Source organism: Cydia pomonella, chromosome 5, assembly GCF_033807575.1.
Source record: "Cydia pomonella isolate Wapato2018A chromosome 5, ilCydPomo1, whole genome shotgun sequence".
Taxonomy (NCBI): Eukaryota; Metazoa; Arthropoda; class Insecta; order Lepidoptera; family Tortricidae; genus Cydia; species Cydia pomonella.
The window spans coordinates 2,530,886-2,552,529 of NC_084707.1; the positions used below are offsets into that span (position 1 = coordinate 2,530,886).

Genomic DNA, 21,644 nt, shown 5'->3' on the forward strand with positions numbered 1-21,644 from the left:
TGTTCAGTGACAGATCCAGGCTGCTTTGTATTTGGTTGGTTAACCAATAAATGTTATAACCACCTGAAAACATACAAATTGTTTATATACTTATATTTAAATACCTAAAGATACAGAGTATAGGGAATGTAAACCCGTTTTTATTTGTATGAAATTCTGGTTAATACATAACCAGTTTTTCATACAATTAAAAACCGGTTTACATTCCCTAGTCATACTATCCCTTCATCAGTGAAACTCCCACAAGCCTCATGATGAAAAACAATGTGTTCATGGTAGAGTTAAGAATTTTACCTTTCAAAGAAGCCTTATTACTCAAAGATGACTAGTAGCCAATAGTTGATTTCCTCATGAATCACAGCCGTGAGAACATAATATACTATGATAACAGTGGTTGAATGTGTAGTTTCCCTTTTTGTTGCATTTGTTTGACCCATCAATTTTTAATTTTGTTTACAAAAAGTATGACTCAAAATCATTAAGATGTATTTGGTGTATTTTGAATAATGGGTACATCAATCATGAGTACGCCAGCACTGCGTGGTCTCCGCATTACATAATGCATACACTGGTTCGAGCACATACAAGAAAAATTTACAAAGTGTCTAAATTATCGCTTGAGAAAAATCCCTGAAACATATGAGGATAGATGCAGATTTCTTAACATTATCCCACTTAGTAATTGGTGCACTGTAACAAACATGATGTTCCTTCACGATATTCTCAGGTTGGATTGCTATCACAGTTAGGGCTCCGCGCTCATTCGCGCCGTACTTGTCACACCACTCTATTCCATATTCCCTGTCATTTACCAATTACGGCCAAAATTCTATCCTGACTAGAATCGCACCTATAATAAATCGTTTCAAAACATTGACCCTTTCTCCTCCAGATGTGTTTTCAAATCTCAAATTACAAAGCAAATTTCCTGGTAGTCACGCACAGACACACCCACTCACTCACATACACATGCACACACAAACACACCAAATTCCCATAATGGCAAGCAAAATAATAGGCTCGCTCGCTTATGTACTGCATGTAATATTCTTATAACACTTTTACGAAATAAATACAATTTAAAATATTTTCATAGGAAAGTAGGAGATTTAATTTGTTCTTAGAGTGATAACTCGCAAAATAATAACTTTATCTACACATTTTAGGAAATTTCCCAGGTTTCAGTTACTATTTTTCTTTTCTTATTCTATTTTTCTTTGTATCTTAAATATCTACAATTTAATTTATATTTACAATTCTTGTACAGCACAAGTCACAAGTCTACCCACAGATGATATTTTATTTTGTGTAAATTCCAGGGAGTTCTGTTCTTGGCTATTGTTTTTTGTATATTATTCATTGTAAACACTGTAGAATCACTCAATAAATAAATTAAAAATCCATTTGTGGATTTTGTTTTTTTCATGTCCATAAAATAGGTACAAATTTCATTCAAAAATGGATTTGGCAGGTTACACTCTTAGCCAATGAGTATTGTTGTTATTGTAGTTTACTGCTAGTTTAAAATTCCAAACAGTTTCAAAGCACATCTACATTTTTAATTTAAATTACAATTGTTATTGAAGATAATAAAACTTTCTACTTCCAAAATACTCCAAACTCCCACATACTCACACATGTACCTTTTTTTGCTCCAATAGGATCACAATATAGACATCATCCATTACAATTTAGATAAACAGCAAGAAGAAAAAACAAATTGTGTCAATAATATAATATGTTTGCTTAATGGTTTGGCCTTTAATAATAGGCTATCATGAAATAAAATTTGATGGGTATATGATTTATGGAATAACATTGTACATGTAATGTAGTTGTTTTAGACTAATATATGGTTCTAATTATGAGCTCATAGACTATTTCTTTCTTAGTGTTGTATTGTGTGGTCAGTTAAAGATAAAAGATAAAGATATACAAAAAAGAAAGAGAAAGAAGAGAAGAGTTAACTGTTGATACCATTATAAACAGTTAACTGACCATTATTTAGCCTTGTTTCAAGCAGATTAGGTTTATTTATAATCATCTAAGTATAATTAGTACAATTTGTCAAGTGTGTATCATCATCAGTGGTTTTTTTTACAACAATGCAATACAATTAGCCATTATTAAATTTTTTTATGAATATTGCGAGTTGTTGCTAGTCACGTTGTCGGGGTTTCCGACAATGGCCTCCTCTAAAGTTTTCCAATCTTCTCTATTTCAAGCAGTTCTTATCCATTTTGGTGAGAATCATCCTCTCATCTCATTTTAGGTTTTTCTTAAACCAATTGCAAACATCGAAATAGTAACTAACTATTCTATAGATTTGCAAAACCTATTATACTTTTCTTGATAGCTGTTAAACAAACTATTAAATTTGTGTAATCACCATCCTAAGGACTAACAATTGCCTTGAGTGTTTCTTAGCGCAGAGATAGCCACCGCAAAATAGATTATGTCTATTGTTCACACTGGGTTTATTTTTGATTGTTTATCATAGAGTATTGTGACGACTGAAGCACATTTGCAGGCAGGAAGCAATGTTTACGTTTTACTCCAAACATCGTAACTATGTTCATTCCTTTATTTCTCTCTATTTAAAGTTAAACTGCTTGTTACTTATGACTTGGCCTTGAAATGTATTTTGGAATTAATTTAATTCATATAAAAGCTACGCTGTAGCCAGACCTGGAATTCTTAGGGTAAGTTAGGAGAAGTATGAGACAAATTTGTAGCTTGCCTAAAATACTTACTAGCTCTCGGAGTATAAGGTATTGTAGGGGTAGGGTAGAATTGCAACTTATTCTTGTAGGTAATAAGGTGACGTGTATAGATATTTTTGACGTCGATGGTCTAGATATAGTTACATGTAAGTGCATCTTTCAGATGAATGAAGTTTTAGCGAGAATGTTCATATAAATAAAGGATTTTTCAGCTAGAATTAGTTTCGACAAGAAAAATTATTTTAAACATAAACAAACGCGTTGGTAGTTATAAGAACGAGAATCCGCCAGCTGTTTGATATCTAAACCAGCAAGGTTTCCAACAGTGACATGTGTAAAGTTGTGCGCTAGTCAGTGCCTTTGCCTTCCTTCCAAGTCCTCCCAAAAAACAAGTCAAAACATCTCGGCACCTGTGAACTCACAGTTCAATCCTATGTTAACCAAGAGACATAAATACTGTGAAGTTATACAGGGAACACTTTAAATATGTTCTCTTCTCCTTTAGACTGTGGTGTCTGCTTTCCATAAAACATACTATATAAATTTCTGTAATTTTCGTGAGCAACTAATCCTCAACTATATTAACAAGAAAATGACCTTTGTTATTTGGAACCTAGAATTCCAATTAATTGAATTAGAAAGCGTTTATCCTCATTTTCGTTTTTTTTATCCAGGCGATGGCGACAAACAGGAGCGGTGCCGCGCGGCCGAACGGCGCGCCGCAGACCAAAGTGTGCCAGTTCAAGCTGGTGCTGCTCGGCGAGAGCGCCGTGGGCAAGTCCTCGCTGGTGCTGCGCTTCGTCAAGGGCCAGTTCCACGAGTACCAGGAGAGCACGATCGGCGCCGCCTTCCTCACGCAGACCGTGTGCCTCGATGACACCACCGTCAAGTTTGAGATTTGGGATACTGCGGGACAGGAGAGGTCAGTAATCTAATACTCGCAGTAGATTAATAACACCCCTTGTAGAAACACATTGAAAAAGTGGACGCCATTTCAAAACGTTGCATTATTGGGGCGATTGCGTTGAAATTTAATAACGGACCGTGTGCCTAGATGACACCACTGTCAACTTTGTGAACACACGCGGTTAAGTTACACAGATCGGTTCAAATTCATAAAGAAAGTGGACGCCGTTTCGAAATTTTGAGTCATGGGCCGATCGCGCTGAAGTTACATACGTACTAAGACGCGACGTTAGGTTTTCGCCCTTGAACTGGTGGGTAGAGAGCTCATTAGACACGTTTAACGCCAACACCAAGCCACACGTGGCGCCAAGCCTGACATGAGAGTAAAAGAGAGCTTGTAATGCTACCAACACACATTTGTGACCTAAGTATAAGTATACCTACATAATAAAAACATTGACAGGAAAGTTGAGTGGCAGTTTGATATTTATCAAACAAACACTCAAATTATTCTGATACGACAAAAACTTGTAAAAAAAATTGGTACTTGGTAAATTATCGAGATTATTTATATCAGGTAGGTAAGCGTCATTGCAAAAAAATGCACAAGCATTCAGAAACAAAATTAAACCTATAAATCATCACAACACACATTATCGTCTCGTATTCGGTTTCAGAAGAAGCATTTCTGATGATAACGATATAATATTAGTTGGGTCGTAATTCCACGCTCTGCAGTGAGTACTGACAAAATGTTTTTTATGGCTTTAAGTATTTTTACTACCTATATTTCAATAACAATAAGCTATAGAAATTTATCCAGCTTATACGATAAGTTCTAAGATAACGTTCAATATAGATCGTGTTATTCATGACGACGCGTGCCTTGACTTCTATTGTCATGTTATTAAGGGTTAGATTTGACAAATTTGCGCCTCATCGTGAATGTCACGAACTATACTTCCGAGGCTGGTTTTTCACGTTGAATGCAGATGAAGGATCAATTATTGATAATACCGATGAGTCTTACCCCCTTATTCATAAACGTCTACTAAATTTGACAAGCCGCTAATAATCGTTTGTCCCTTTCCATCATACCAATGCGTCGGAAAGGGTCAAACGATTATTAGTGGCTTGCCAACTTTAGTAGACGTTTATGAATATAGTGATTACAATTCAACAGTATTTTATTTTGGAATGCGTTCCTCGATATTCAAAGATTTAAAAAAAACGGTCTGAAAGAAGAACTGACATAATTTATTTAATCGTATGGCATTTTATAGTAGTAGTAGGTAACAGATACAGAGAAATCATAAACTCCTAAGAAATATTCGTGGTTTAATTAGATCAGGTCTTCCGGGCCGCCAGTAGGTTACTAATGGGAGTAATGGGCACTTTTGTATTTTAATGGGTGAGTAAGAGAAGGCACTGATGCATTAGAAAGGGTCGACGTGATTCGCTGTCAAACATCGGGTTTGTAAGACAGTGAGAATTCTGTACTAGTCAATACCAAGAATATTGCGTAGGTATTCGTTTCTCGGCAGCGACTGACAAACCCAGATAGGAAAAAAGCGGCCAAGTGCGAGTCGGACTCGCGCATGAAGGGTTCCGTACCATTTATGACGTATTAAAAAAAATCTACTTACTAGATCTCGTTCAACATTTTACCACTTAGGACACACATTTTACCACTTTGGAAGTGTCTCTCGCGCAAACTATTCAGTTTAGAAAAAAATGATATTAGAAACCTCAATATTATTTTTGAAGACCTATCCGTAGATACCCCACACGTATGGGTTTGATAAAAAAAAATATATTTTTTATTTTATGACTTATTAAATAAACTACTTACTAGATCTCGTTCAAACCAATTTTCGGTGGAAGTTTGCATGGTAATGTATATGATATATTTTTTTAGATTTTTCATTCTGTTATTTTAGAAGTTACGGGGGGGGGGGGGGGGGGGACACACATTTTTTCACTTTGGAAGTGTCTCTCGCGCAAACTATTCAGTTTAGAAAAAAATGATAATAGAAACCTAAATATCATTTTTGAAGACCTATCCCTAGATACCCCACACGTATGGGTTTGATGAAAAAAAATTTTTTTTTTTTATTTTTTATTACGTATTTTAAAAAAACTACTTACTAGATCTCGTTCGAACCAATTTTCGGTGGAAGTTTGCATGGCAATGTATATCATATATTTTTTTTAGATTTTTCATTCTGTTATTTTAGAAGTTACGGGGGGGGGACACACTTTTTACCACTTTGGAAGTGTCTCTCGCGCAAACTATTCAGTTTAGAAAAAAATGATATTAGAAACCTCAATATCATTTTTAAATACCTATCCATAGATACCCCACACGTATGGGTTTGATGAAAAAAGATTTTTTGAGTTTCAGTTCTAAGTATGGGGAACCCCCAAAATTTATTGTTTTTTTTTCTATTTTTGTGTAAACATCATAATGCGGCTCATAGGATACATCTACTTACCAAGTTTGAACAGTATAGCTTTTATAGTTTCGGAAAAAAGTGGCTGTGACAGAATCGGACAGACAGACGGACATGACGAATCTATAATCTATAATCGTTTTTTGCCATTTGGCTACGGAACCCTAAAAAGCCGTCTACTATCAAAACGCTTCATGAATTGTAAATACCTTCGCTTTGGAAAAACCACGATTTGGGAATAACGAAAAAAATGGTGCGCGGTGGGACGCATCTGGAAAGTACTTCTGATTAATGAATAATGGCTATTAATACCGTACCTCTTTGGCTGTTATGACTAATGCCGGGAATTGGAATCTGTCTAGTTTCCCCGTTAAGTAGACGATATTTAATCATATCAAAACAAGGGCACAGACAGATAATAGTATTTTTACTTACAACTATCTAAAAAAACTATGCTTGACAGCGAATTCCTTTTTCCCTCTCTCGCATAATGCGCTTTCTTGCTCATTAAACTGTGACTGCTTGAAAGATTCGAAATTGAATGGCTCTCCATTTTGTTTTGTGCCACTGTTCATGATTAGCAGCGATATGTTCAATTAAATATAAATATTTTAATATAAATATTATACGGCATTATTACACAAATTGACTAAGTCCCACAGTAAGCTCAATAAGGCTTGTGTTGAGGGTACTTAGACAACGATATATATAATATATAAATATTTATAAATACTTAAATACATAGAAAACACCCATGACTCAGGAACAAATATCCATGCTCATCACACGAATAAATGCCCTTACCAGGATTTGAACCCGGGACCATCAGCTTCGTAGGCAGGGTTACTACCCACTTGGCTAAACCGGTCGTCATCATCATCAATTATTTATTAAAATTTTATTGCACAAAAGAAAAACATTGTCATCTACCAGTCAACGTTAGGGCAAAGCAGAAAATACTATTAAAACAAGAAAAATTAATTTGTAATCCGCGAGAAAATAACGTGTTAGTCAACCGTTATACTTACTTGCGTATTTTTACATGCAATTAATGTTCCCACCCTCCCACCGCAAAAATAAATACGCAAATAAATATAACAACCCACCACCAAAAGTACAAAACTCAAAAAACAACATGTAAAAATACGCAAGTAAGTATAACGGTTGACTAACACGTTATTTTCTCGCGGATTAGCAAAGTAATATTTCTTGTTTTAATTAGCATGGATTTCCGCAAAGTAACGCCTGATTCTATTAATTATTTGAAAATACTATTATTTTCAACTTATGTTGAGAAATACTAAAAAATATATTAAATAAATGTGAGAAGAACTAAAACATATTCGAAAAGCTTCAAAACATATACAGCACGTTTTAGGACATAAACAATTAATTCCAGACTCAACTGTCAAGCTGTTTGCACACAAGTTGTTATAAATAGTAAACAATATCGCTCGGAAGCGGCGAAATTAGCATGTTTATCAGCGTTATCAGTACATTACTCCCGCACTTATTTGCGCGGTGATCTACGCGGACGGTCAACGTCAGTCGTGCCATATTGCGCCTTATTGCGTTGAAATAAGATCAAGTACTACATGAACAATGTAAACATATCTTTTGCGTCGATTGTACTAAAGACATCATCATTACAAACCTCATTGTGACGAGAAAATTTTCATGATTCACCGAGCCGTTGCATCGCGGTCCAAACTGGAAATAAATGATCTTTTACGAATACGAAGAGAGGTTAGATCCATACGGTGCAAACTTAGAAATGTTTAAATAACACTTGCACCGTCTGGGGTGTCAAAATCGCTGCCAACTTAGCTTGGTCTAACTCTAGTTGTTACTGAACACGAGATCTTAGCTAAACAGAGGCCATACCGCGAAAATCCACAAACTCACTAATATGACAACTCTATGATCTGGGTTGTCTCCGTTAAACGGCAATGGGAATATATATGTACCCCTAGTGTAAATAAATTCGATTTCGAAACGTGACGTACGCGTTTGCGTTTAGTCTCATTTTGTATTGGATTTAGAAAGAGCGCGCCAAGTGGGACGTTTTGGAAACTCAAAATCCTATACAAAATGAGACTTAACGCAAACGCGTTCGTCACGTTATGATGTCGATCAAAGTTACACTAGGGGTACTGGTTTACAATCGTTAAATTGTCTTCTTGTGCACTGACTCGGCGCTAAACGTCCTTCATCCGCTGTGGTGTGATGTGGACTGGATTATGGATTGTTCAATTACTAACAGACTAAAGGAACATTTTAGACGTCTATGTGTGTACAAACACTTTTTATGTTATTTCTTATCAGAATATCGAGCTGCTGGGATCCCATTGGGACAAACAAAAAACGTATGTCCCTAATCTTACAAGCTTTTATTTAACTTGCAATTTATCTATGTTTGTACGGGTCAAATCTTGGAAGCTAAATTTGACCAATTTGACCCACTTCTCGGTTTCTGATTCAGCTGAAATTTTGCATACTGCTGATCTTAAGAGACAGGATGTGGCCATGGGAACTCTGTGATAAAACAACACAAACTAATTGTGTTTGGGGTTGTTAGAATTTGTCTCGATGAGTATTAGTTGCATGTGGAAAAGTACAGTCGGCTATTAAAGCTTGTACCAAAAACTTATTTTTCTGTTTGTTTACCATATTTCATAGCCTTCGTATGACGATAACGGAAAGGATAGTAAGAAAAACGTGGAAATATTGTGAAACTTTTTTCTCCAATTAGGACCGAAAGAACTCAAGATCCTAACTAGAAATAACGTGAAAAATTATATATTGAAGAAAATCGTATAGTCAGCTTTAAATATAATAGCCCCATATAGATAAGTTTCCAAGCCGTAATGGCCTCAAAAGTAGTATTAATTAATTTAGCCGGCCGTACCTGCTTGGCTGTCATTGACTAGGTCAAGTCGCTCGGCCGCGCCACTTGTAAACATGAGTTCATTAAGCGATTACGAACTTATGATGGATGTATCTTTGTCTACATTTTACAATAGGTAAACGACTTATGTAAAGCCCCTGTTTGTGACAATTTACACTGCTCATAAAATACAGTGTAAACTCTATATAACTAGCGACACTCAAGAGACCTGACGTTTTTTTGACGCTATAGAGAGAGAGAGAGAGAGAGAGAGAAATTAGTATTAAAGTAAACCAACAATAGCCAACAAATGTATAGGGAGTAAATCGTTATATATAGTGACGTTATATGGAATTTACACTGTAATTTACTTGTAGTGTCAAACTTATGTTTATTGCCATCATAGCCTCATTAAAAACCACCAAATCTCATTATCGTGAAATATTAATATATGTAATCATTTTACCATGAAATATATGGGCATTGAAGTCACAATAACTACAGCTGCGTAAAAATTGTTTTAATGTAAAAAAAAAGTCGGACTCGCGCACGAAGAGTTCCGTACCATTACGCAAAAAACGCCAAAAAACCGCGTTTGTTGTATGGGAGCCCTTAAATATTTATTTTATTGTTTTTTGGATTTGTTGTTATAGAGGGAACAGAAATACATCATCTGTAAAAAAATCCACTGTCTAGACTATCAGATACAGCCTAGTGGCAGACAAACAAAAAAAAAAGATAGACGGACAGTAGAGTCTTTAAGGGGCCCACTGATTGACAGTCCGCCGGACGGTAACGGCCTGTCATTTGTTAGGAACTGTCAACTTTTTTGTTCTGTCAGGCCTATGTGAACGAGTGGGCCCCTTTAGTAATAGGGTTTTTACCCTTTGGGTACGGAACCTTAAAAACTACAATACCCTAACTTCGCCGCCTGTCCCCAACTTCGCCTAAACTTTTTTTTTATTCTGAATATTGAACTAAAACTTATTCGCGAGTGAATGTGAATTACAAGTTATAGTAAGATTATGGTTGCCAACCCCTATTTTCAATCAACTGCATCATTGATAACGGTGTTTGATCAGTGATCACCACTTAAATGAAATTGACTTCAAGTTTCCTAAGACAGGATCTGTCGCCACTAAAGGGAAAATCATGCCAGTAGGGCCAGTCAGACTGGTCTGATTAATAATACGGTTGAGAGGCCGGTTTAGAGTCTTGGCCCAGCAGGCTTGGTTCTCCACAGAAACGTAGTTACGCTCTATGTTAAAACTACTAGCTAGATTGCTCTGAAACTTTGTACTCACAATAGTAAGAGGTATATCTAGTCCTGTAATTAGTTTATGTAGCTCCCGATACCATAGTTAAAATACAGTGAATTTAAATTTTTCATACAATATTTGTTTTTGCTCTATTTTGTTTGTTTTATAAACTGGAGCTATATAAACTAATCACAGGGCTAGATATACTTTATATCATTGTATGCGCAAAGTTTCATTACAATCTAACACGTATATTTTAAAATGAGAAGGAAACTCCGTTTGTATGGGGAGGTGAAATTCGGCCGAGGTTGCTGGGGACCCTTAAGGCACGAATTGGAACCGCGTCATGTCGCTGTGTTATAATTTCGACCCCGACTGCACAACGTTAGCGCCATCACCATATGCAGTTGGTTCCGATGGACAGTGAAAGAGTTGAGTGAAAGTGCCCATCGTTCACGCTCGGTAGCGTAGTTATCTCTCTCTCTATTACTCTTCGATATTAATGCGACAGAGACAGTTGCGTTTCGTTCGCTACGGAGCGGTAACGATTGTTGTCTTGTCTACGCACCCAGTAGGCCTAGCACATGATTGGCGCGAGAGTATCGCGCGGCGAGATAGACTACCCGTCCTTTTTCTATGTTAATTAAAAAAGGACGGGTAGTCTATCTCGCCGCGAGATAATCTCGCGCCAATCATATGCTAGCCCGGCTGATCTGCGGTCGGGCGACACGTCCCTGACTTTGTACCATTCAAATTTCATAGAAATACATAGAAACCAGTCGTGTCGCCGTGTCGTTTGCAGTCGCGTCGCGTCGCCAGGTTCCAACTTGTACCTTTAGCCTCGTAATGCCTACTGTATCCGTAGTATTAATTACTTAAATGGTAATTTCAACCATTGTCGATTGGAACAGAGTTGCATTTTTTTGTTTTGTTCAATTTCATAGTAAAAGAAATTCAACTATTGCTTCACTATTGATTTTAAATTCCTACTGGGCCTTAGGAGGTTAACCTTTACGACGCCAACGACGGATATATTCGAACCGCAGGTTCAACAACAATACAGTGCAACATAGACCTACGTGCATATGCATAAAGTTCAGATTCAGTTTTGACACTTCGGTGACGTGGCGTCCGAGTGACAGCTTTTGTTTGACACGGCGTCGAAAAAGTTTAAAGTATGGAAGGTGGAGGTAAGGAAAGAAATCTCCATGTACCAAAAAGTGTCATCAAAAAACCTTAAATAGGTGGCGCTACAATAACTAGAATACTTGAACAAAAAAATCAAATCATAGACAGCGCACTTCACTCCGTCAATAACGCCCAGGTTCTTAGCTACTCTAGCGCTACTCTGGAGAAATTTGGTACTATTATTTATAGCTGACTTCAAGTTTCCTAAGACAGGATCTGTCGCCACTAAAGGGAAAATCATGCCAGTAGGGCCAGTCAGACTGGTCTGATTAATAATACGGTTGAGAGGCCGGTTTAGAGTCTTGGCCCAGCAGGCTTGGTTCTCCACAGAAACGTAGTTACGCTCTATGTTAAAACTACTAGCTAGATTGCTCTGAAACTTTGTACTCACAATAGTAAGAGGTATATCTAGTCCTGTAATTAGTTTATGTAGCTCCCGATACCATAGTTAAAATACAGTGAATTTAAATTTTTCATACAATATTTGTTTTTGCTCTATTTTGTTTGTTTTATAAACTGGAGCTATATACACTAATCACAGGACTAGATATACTTTATATCATTGTATGCGCAAAGTTTCATTACAATCTAACACGTATATTTTAAAATGAGAAGGAAACTCCGTTTGTATGGGGAGGTGAAATTCGGCCGAGGTTGCTGGGGACCCTTAAGGCACGAATTGGAACCGCGTCATGTCGCTGTGTTATAATTTCGACCCCGACTGCACAACGGTAGCGCCATCACCATATGCAGTTGGTTCCGATGGACAGTGAAAGAGTTGAGTGAAAGTGCCCATCGTTCACGCTCGGTAGCGTAGTTATCTCTCTCTCTATTACTCTTCGATATTAATGCGACAGAGACAGTTGCGTTTCGTTCGCTACGGAGCGGTAACGATTGTTGTCTTGTCTACGCACCCAGTAGGCCTAGCACATGATTGGCGCGAGAGTATCGCGCGGCGAGATAGACTACCCGTCCTTTTTCTATGTTAATTAAAAAAGGACGGGTAGTCTATCTCGCCGCGAGATAATCTCGCGCCAATCATATGCTAGCCCGGCTGATCTGCGGTCGGGCGACACGTCCCTGACTTTGTACCATTCAAATTTCATAGAAATACATAGAAACCAGTCGTGTCGCCGTGTCGTTTGCAGTCGCGTCGCGTCGCCAGGTTCCAACTTGTACCTTTAGCCTCGTAATGCCTACTGTATCCGTAGTATTAATTACTTAAATGGTAATTTCAACCATTGTCGATTGGAACAGAGTTGCATTTTTTTGTTTTGTTCAATTTCATAGTAAAAGAAATTCAACTATTGCTTCACTATTGATTTTAAATTCCTACTGGGCCTTAGGAGGTTAACCTTTACGACGCCAACGACGGATATATTCGAACCGCAGGTTCAACAACAATACAGTGCAACATAGACCTACGTGCATATGCATAAAGTTCAGATTCAGTTTTGACACTTCGGTGACGTGGCGTCCGAGTGACAGCTTTTGTTTGACACGGCGTCGAAAAAGTTTAAAGTATGGAAGGTGGAGGTAAGGAAAGAAATCTCCATGTACCAAAAAGTGTCATCAAAAAACCTTAAATAGGTGGCGCTACAATAACTAAAATACTTGAACAAAAAAATCAAATCATAGACAGCGCACTTCACTCCGTCAATAACGCCCAGGTTCTTAGCTACTCTAGCGCTACTCTGGAGAAATTTGGTACTATTATTTATAGCTGACAGGTGGACACTTTTGCAACAGCTACTATAAGAGATGTCACTCCTCTTAATTCCACACTCCATAGGTTAAAGGCCAATTCGGTTGTAACAATTTCATATTTCACCTCATTTTGACACCACCTCTAGTCGTGTTGACACTTTATACTGCTTAAGCCTATTAACGGGTGACTTATAGCATTGTTCATAAATCTGCTACACGCCTCAATTAGCTATTGATTGTTTGTCTTTTATTCTATTACTCTTTGTTTTTATTAATTTTGACATAGGAATTGGTAATAAATAAATAAATAAATATTATAGGACATTTTTACACAAATTGACTAAGTCCCACAGTAAGCTCAATAAGGCTTGTGTTGAGGGTACTTAGACAACGATATATATAATATATAAATATTTATAAATACTTAAATACATAGAAAACACCCATGACTCGGGAACAAATATCCATGCTCATCACACGAATAAATGCCCTTGCCAGGAAAAGAAAAAGAAAGGGATATTGATAATTCTCATCCTCACTTCTTAGATACATGGCCAAAATAACGGTACCGGTGTTTTTCCGGTATATACCTTAACCGTTATTATAGCCAAACTGATAGTATTAAATAAAATCAAAAGGGCTTACGGGCTTACACCATAGACAGCTTCATCCTATAGGAAACAAGTTGGCGCAAGGCGCGGGCGGCTTGACAACGACGCCTAAGCTGATAGGATACCTTTATGAAAGCGGTTAAGGTACCTGAAAAAATAACGATACCGTTATTTACCGGTAGTGAAATAAATTTATACGGCTACCTAAATGGTTCGGTCTAAACCGGTATGACGTCATACCGTTATATGAAGGTATCGTTATTTTTCGGTTATGCAGTCCCTGCATACAAGAGACTTTTAAAAATGTCAACGATTAAATATGGCCCAATGACGTCCGTAGACGCTGAACGAACCGTTTCCACTCGTAAATGAGTCCTAAATTTTGGGTATATTTCCAAAATGACGGACCTTTTTCCGAGCCTTGTATATGTCACACCAAAAATAGCGGGCACCATGCTCGTGGCTTCCTAAAACGTGCAGAATGTGGAATATTCCTTTGCGCTACGGCATGGGATTCTTCAAGAAGCGGGTATTTAGGGTCCTCAAGGGTCGGCAACGCTTAAGTGGCTCCTGTGATGTTGCTTATGTCCATGGCACGATGACCGCTTCCCATAAGGCGGCTCGTTTGCTATCACGTAAAAAAAATACTAGACTAGCATAAGTATCGGTATTAGATAGTTACGCAGTTACAATATAACATGGAGTCGATTTGTCCACAGGTACCACAGCTTAGCACCCATGTACTACCGAGGGGCGCAGGCCGCCATCGTAGTCTACGACATCACCAACCAGGTCAGTTTGTACATAATACCATACCATTTTAGACGGTTATCACATCGACGCCGCATCCGGACACCACACGGTAACCGTCTTACCGAGCCATATCAAGCCTTTGGATTCCACTGACTGTCGTTCCGCTCCACTGGATTATATTATAATTATAACCAATGCGGTTTGTTGATTCCCGCATGTTTCTCATCTCCGCCTGAGTTTAAAGGCAGCCTTGAGGGTTAATTTATCCTAAGTTTATCTATCTCCAATTTGACACCGATTTAGATCTCAATTCTTTTGTCTGAATCATTGAACTTTGCTCCGGAATTGGTCCTAATTGTGTATTTTAATCTTCCGTGAGCAGTTTCTCCGGGTTTTACTTTCTTGTCTGGCCCATAAAACACCACGTGGATTCATTTACAATAAAGGTGCGACCAGACCGCAGCTTAAAAAACGGTCACGATACGGAATCGCAGTGACGCGTCGTATGCGTACCGTTTTTGACGCATGCTCCCCACACCGCTGCTTAAAAAACGGTCACGGTACGGAATCGCAGTGACGTGCTTCACGCGAATCTTTTTTGTTCGCAAAACAGTTGCGCCTTTTACGTCACCGGTGTAGTGTCTGCCATAAGATCTCCGTGTAATATTTTTTGCGATTTTTACGCAGATCAATTTACGGTGCGTCAGCGTATTTTAAGCAGCGGTGTGGGGAGCATGCGTCAAAAACGGTACGCATACGACGCGTCACTGCGATTCCGTATTGTGACCGTTTTTTAAGCTGCGGTCTGGTCGCACCTTAATGTCGATTTAGTTTCGTCGGTCAGTAACGTGGCTTAGAAAGTAGAACTCGATAGGTAGATCTTTCTTATGCCTAACCGGCCTAACCGCCGTTGTGGCTTTGTAAAGCGACCCGCGACAAATATACAAGCCCATTCTAACCATAATTAATAATGGTATTAAATAATTCGTAATTATTTTTTGCAATAAATACATGATTTTTAAATAAATGAATAAGGGGTAAAATGCACCGCCTCGAATGAGACAATAAGACTCGAACTCGCGGCTCCGTACCTGTTAGCGGCGAATATTTCCTCCGCTGAGTGTAATATGATTAACTTCATTCTAAGTGATGATATAATGGTCTCTAAACTAGCTTATAACAATGATGTTGTCATGTGCGTTATACCTTTGTTAGAATAGAACATGGAGTTCGTAACCCGCTATAAACTCTATCTGGCTTTTTAGTATTCGTTTTAGACAGATGTCACAATTGTACGCAATTCATTATCTTGTAATCGTTTGCCTGTGCGGATGCAGAATATAAATAAATTAATAAATATTATAGGACATTATTACACAAATTGACTAAGTCCCACAGTAAGCTCAATAAGGCTTGTGTTGAGGGTACTTAGACAACGATATATATGTATAATTTATAAATACTTAAATACATAGAAAACACCCATGACTTAGGAACAAATATCCATGCTCATCACACGAATAAATGCCCTTACCAGGATTTGAACCCGGGACCATCAGCGTCGTAGGCAGGGTCACTACCCACTAGGCCAGATCGGTCGTCAGAATATATTTTGGAAAACCTTATAATACCCTTACCCTTACAGCTTTTAACGACTGGAGACGCCTTGTCTGTAATTTTCTGTACTAAACAGTCTGCCAATTTTTGCGGGGGAGAGGCACGTCAAATATATGGCTGGTACGTAACGTACAAATCAGATAAATGACAGTCCATACAATAAGTATGACTATTGGGCGAGGTTTTCAACAGAGGCATAAGCTCTTAAAGGAGACTCCGGTTGTAAAATGCTCGAAGTCTATTATCATCATCATTTAAGAGCATGGCTCTTGTCGGTGGAGTAGACGCCAGTTTTCGCGGTCCTCGGCCAAGTTCTTTAGGTCCCTGTAAGACACGACATTTGCTTTTCCTTTTAGTTGCTGCGTGTAACTTGCTCGTGGTTTTCCTCTTCCTCTTCTACCTTCGATCTTGCCTTCCAAAGTCTAGATACATTTTTATTAATACATGTACGGAATCTCCAACAATAATAACCACAGTATATTTACGGCCTTACGGCAACACAATACCTACTCGCAGTACCGAAATGTTCGTCACGATCACAAATGAAGGCGTTATTCCTCGTTTGCACGGCAGCTATACGGATTGTAGCGACCGGATCACATGACTCGTGAGTCATCGAGACAATTATCTCATAATGCTTTACATTTCTAATGTTTCCTTTGGTGCTGTGACGTCACACAATATAGCATCCATTCATTCATATTTCATACTCACATCCGTTTTTTCTGTAAAGATACCTTAGATACCTACTCCCAGATCCGTTCGAACGTGCACTGACAGTAAACCGATATAAGAATGATATTGGAATCATATCAGTTAGCTATCATTAGCGCGGGGTCTTGCTACTCGCTCGTTCACTTGTTCGGACAAGTCACAGAGCGAAAAGAACGCGCGAATGACAGCTAACAGAGAGATAGTTTATTGTTCCGATTCTACGCCAAGTTAATAAGGATGGTCGTGTACGACTCTGACTGGGAGTGACAACTTTGTTGTTTACTTTAACCGTTATGGCCTACCCTACCTTTAGTTTAATACTTACCTTTTCACTTTGACCGAAGTCGAAACAATTACAAACCGTGTCGTAGTTGTAAGTTGGTGTCTAAATTCAACATAATCGTCATCGTTTATAAGTAGGAGTCATTATGGAAAAAAATAGGCGCATTGTATTTTTATTTCCCTCGTGGCAGAAATTGCTGCTGTTAAATGATTTTCCTTAAATCTCTGTAACCAATAATTTTCTTTGAACATACATGGTAGTAATCGGTAGCTTTGATCCACACTGAACGCTACACCGTGTATAGGACTTATACTTGAGTTAACTATGAGTATGTCGTCGACAATGCACGATGGTACACAGCTGCAGTTGCGGTGTTTTCTTCGCGGTGCTCGCTTCTGATTCGGCGCGCTTATGCAACCGCTTTTACGGTTTCCGGCGCTCCAAGGACGCAAACAATTCTTTAAACTTGCGCAACTACTGTTGTTTCAACGTATTTACACTTGATGGGCATGGAAAACGAAAGGCATACTAAGTGGCTGTTTTCCGTTAGTGTAGTATGCGTCTCAGTGCGTAAATAATCGAAGTTGTAGATTAGTTAGGTGTAGGTAACAACTCTGTTGCCCATCTCGTGACCGCTTTCTTCATTAGGTTTAGTTTTTTCACAAAACATCGGATCGAGAATGGTAATATTGGAATTTAAAAGGCGCACTTGTACAGGATGGCCAAATAAGAGTGATACGCTTTGTTTTTATGTTTTAAGTATATTAAGTGCAAAATTTAGGAAATATTTTTTCATAAATATATTATTCAGGGTTGGTAATTGTATATGGAAGATAATTTCTGCCAAATGTCTACCTCGAGCAGCGAGCATTTTTTTCTCAAATGTTTGTGTTGTTTAAACGACGTTGTATGCTTGATTAATTTCGAGAAGCAGTGATAGTGATTTGCACCCAAATTCCCCAAATTTTGCAGCTCCTGACTTATTTCTGTGGGGCTATCTAAAATTACGTGTCTATGCTAACAAGCTGATGAAATTTTAATGGTATAATGCGATACCAATTTAATAAGGTAACACCGAAAATGTGCGAAATGTGCGATGATAAGGGCTCACATTTGCCTGGTGTTAGTGGTAGACATATGTCAGAAATTATGCTCCACATCTACTTGCTAACCCTGAGTAATATATTTTTAAAACGATACTTAATAATCTTTGAACTTAACATAGTTAACATTTAAAAACAAAATGTATACTTCTTATTTGCCCACCTGTATATTTTTTCTGTAGAATCAGCTCCAGCGTGTAGTCGAATCACTTGCGAATGTCAGTTCTTCTAGAAAATCACCAATATTTCAATCTTGTTAAGAATAAATTATCGGAATTACGCGATATACGGAACTACGAGTAAATCAGTATTACTCGAGTTCACTTTTTAATGGTTTTTAGTATAAACCTTTTTCTTGCATCCAATGATTTTTAAGCAAAAACTCAATAAAGGAAGTTAGTTAAATTCCCATTATTAGGAAATAGAAACGGAGAGATCTGTACATTGCAGAATCACTGTTTTATACAGGAAAATTTTTTTTCATGGTAGGTAATGTTGAGCTAGAGTACAGTAGCTGACTTATATGGTAATATCTGCTAAAATGATATTTAAACGGCGTGAACTAGCGTGCAGAGGGCTGGTACTGGTGGTAACCTCCGTTGCACTTAGCACCTCATTTGAGCGTGCACGGACAACCTTCCCCTGCCCGAAGAACCAAGGTTTCTTCGTCGTCGTACTCAACATAAAAACCTACTGTTAATGTAAAAATAATAAATATAAGCCTATTTCATAATTAAGTAATAAATTATCATCATTATCATATCTTCATCATTATAACACGTTTATTTTTTAATATTGAATGTTGAAAAACCGTTCTTAATAAGTTGTCTGAATGGAACGGAATAGCTGATGAAACGCCTGTCAAAGCAGAGGCGTTTTTTTTTGCATTTTTTCTTACTGAAGAATGTTCATTCGATATTGTTTTCATACAATTTAAATATACGATACACAAATAATCGTAAATAACGATACTTAGGTAATAATAGTATAATATTTTTTATTAACAATTGTTTCTGTCTTATGTTCTGTGCATAAAAAAGTACTTGTTGTTTTTCTTATTTTTTCGCAACTGTATTAAAAAACGTCGTTCGATACACGTGCGGAAATTTCATTCTTCCCGCACTAGCATCGAAATGTACTATTTTCATTGTAGGTAAATCTTGTCATCAAATAAAATAACTAAGTAATCAGATATCAGTATCACTATTAATTCGCCTGAGGCCTTGCGCTCTGTAACCTTTATATTTATATCGTAAAAAGTTTATTGAAATAACTAAAAATAGCTGTTATGTAATTGGCGTAGGTAAGTTGATACACACCAAGGCCGCCAGCAAGGCCAGGGAACACCAACAAAAGATGACCTTTTATCGATAAACTGAACTTATTACTCATCTCATCTATGTCTATGTTTGATAATGGCCAACTATCAACCTGCTAGCAACGAATTTGAGCTTTGTTTCAGTAGCTTTGGGTCTATTTTTGTAATGTTCCTGGCGATGTTTGGGTTAGACATGATAGATTTTGATACGTATAAGTGTTATAAGTTTGAAGCGTTTTTTTGCAAAACGCGGAAACCTAGTGCCTAAAAGAGGTAAGAATATAGATTAAGCATATCAATAAATGTAATTAAAAAAATTAAATATCATAATAGACATCATATTCGTAGCGAAATGCTAGGAAGATGATGATAACTTGCCTATATTTGCTTTATTACACATAGACAAAAAAAATACAGGAAACACAGTTTCAAAAAAGGAAACGTGTCCCTTTTAGGAGTTTCTTGCACAAAATAAATAATTAATAAATATTATAGGACATTATTTTATTACACAAATTGAAGTCCCACAGTAAGCTCAATAAGGCTTGTGTTGAGGGTACTTTGACAACGATATATATAATATATCAATATTTATAAATAGTTAAATACATAGAAAACACCCATGACTCAGGAACAACATGGACTCTGACATGATAAATTAAAAAAACCGGGCAAGTGCGAGTCGGACTCGCGCACGAAGGGTTCCGTACCATTATTTATAAAAATGACAAAAAAAATATGTTTGTTGTATGGGAGCCCCCTTAAATATTTATTTTATTCTGTTTTTAGTATTTGTTGTTATAGCGGCAACAGAAATACATCATCTGTGAAAATTTCAACTGTCTAGCTATCACGGTTCACAGCCTGGTGACAGACGGACGGACAGCGAAGTCTCAGTAATAGAGTCCCGTTTGACCCTTTGGGTACGGAACCCTAAAAATGATTTTTGATATTACCCGAAATCTTTTTTTTGGTCGTTTGTGAGAGTAACATATGTTATATTAGCTGCTAGAGAAAAGACAAGGAACGCCTCCGTATCCGCGTGTTCAAGGACTGCCATATCGTCACGTTATCAGATAACTGTTAATTTTCATTTGCGATTCCACTGTACTTAATCTTCACGTGTCACTGTTGTGGGGCTAAAACCAACATGCTTGTAGAATCGTAAATTATTAAGCTGGCTGACTCGCTCGCACTCGCAATCTGTAAGCGATGCGTTTTGCAGCTTTCTCTCTTTAATTATATTGCCCTATATATCGTGTCATTCACAATGACGCGTGCCTTAACTCGTAATGTCATGTTATTTAAGGTTAGATTTGACAAATCTGCGCGTCATCGTGGATGGCACGAACGATACCGACACGGTTTTGGCCGCACTATTGGGACCGTCCGAAGTGCATGGTGGGGGTAAGTAAAGCGATCCCAGCGCATAAGGTGGTCAAAATTAGAACTAACTGCGGATAGCGTCTTTAACATTTCGTACAAGTTATATAGCTCGAAATGAAACTTAAATTTACGACTCGTGAAATATTCATTTAAATTGTATGGTGTAAGGGACCATTGTAATCTGTATGAAATGCTTAATATAACTAACGTATTTAATTTGATAATTATTAATACTATATCCGTGTAAATAGCTTTGCAAATGCCATATATTATGTGATATTATTCTAGAAGTTAAGAATGGGTATATAGCGGTGGTGGCCGAGTGGATATGGCGTCCGACTTTCAATCCGGAGGTCGCGGGTTCAAATCCTGGCTCGTACCAATGAGTTTTTCGGAACTTATGTACGAAATATCATTTGATATTTACCACTAGCTTTTCGGTGAAGGAAAACATCGTGAGGAAACCTGCATACATCTGCGAAGAAATTCAAAGGTGTATGTTAAGTCCTCAATCCGCATTGGGCTAGCGTGGGGACTATTGCCCAAGCCCTCCCGCACATGAGAGGAGGCCTGTGGCCAGCAGTGAGACGTATATAGGCTGAATTATTATTATATTAAGAATGGGTATAGTAAGTTATCCTTAAAAGATAGACATTCAACATCGCGGAATTTTTGTGTAGACCCATGAAAGAGAGACAACCCCACCATACATTGTGTTGTTATAGCTCAAACGGAT

At 37.7% G+C, this 21,644-nt stretch overlaps 1 protein-coding gene and 1 long non-coding RNA gene across 2 annotated transcripts in view; one reads left to right on the forward strand and one right to left on the reverse strand.

The window, feature by feature from the left end:
- The window catches only part of LOC133518436 (uncharacterized), a 107,971-nt gene extending 99,931 nt beyond the window's left edge, over positions 1 to 8,040 (reverse strand). Inside the window, exon 1 of the long non-coding RNA XR_009799480.1 lies at positions 5,955 to 8,040. This is a non-coding gene — a long non-coding RNA (uncharacterized LOC133518436). The remainder of the gene's footprint in view (positions 1 to 5,954) is intronic.
- The window catches only part of LOC133518431 (ras-related protein Rab-5B-like), a 38,971-nt gene that overhangs the window by 1,511 nt on the left and 15,816 nt on the right, over positions 1 to 21,644 (forward strand). The window contains exons 2-3 of the mRNA XM_061852117.1: positions 3,398 to 3,645; positions 14,454 to 14,526. Coding sequence (XP_061708101.1) covers positions 3,401 to 3,645; positions 14,454 to 14,526 — 318 coding nt within the window. The 5' untranslated portion in view covers positions 3,398 to 3,400. The remainder of the gene's footprint in view (positions 1 to 3,397; positions 3,646 to 14,453; positions 14,527 to 21,644) is intronic.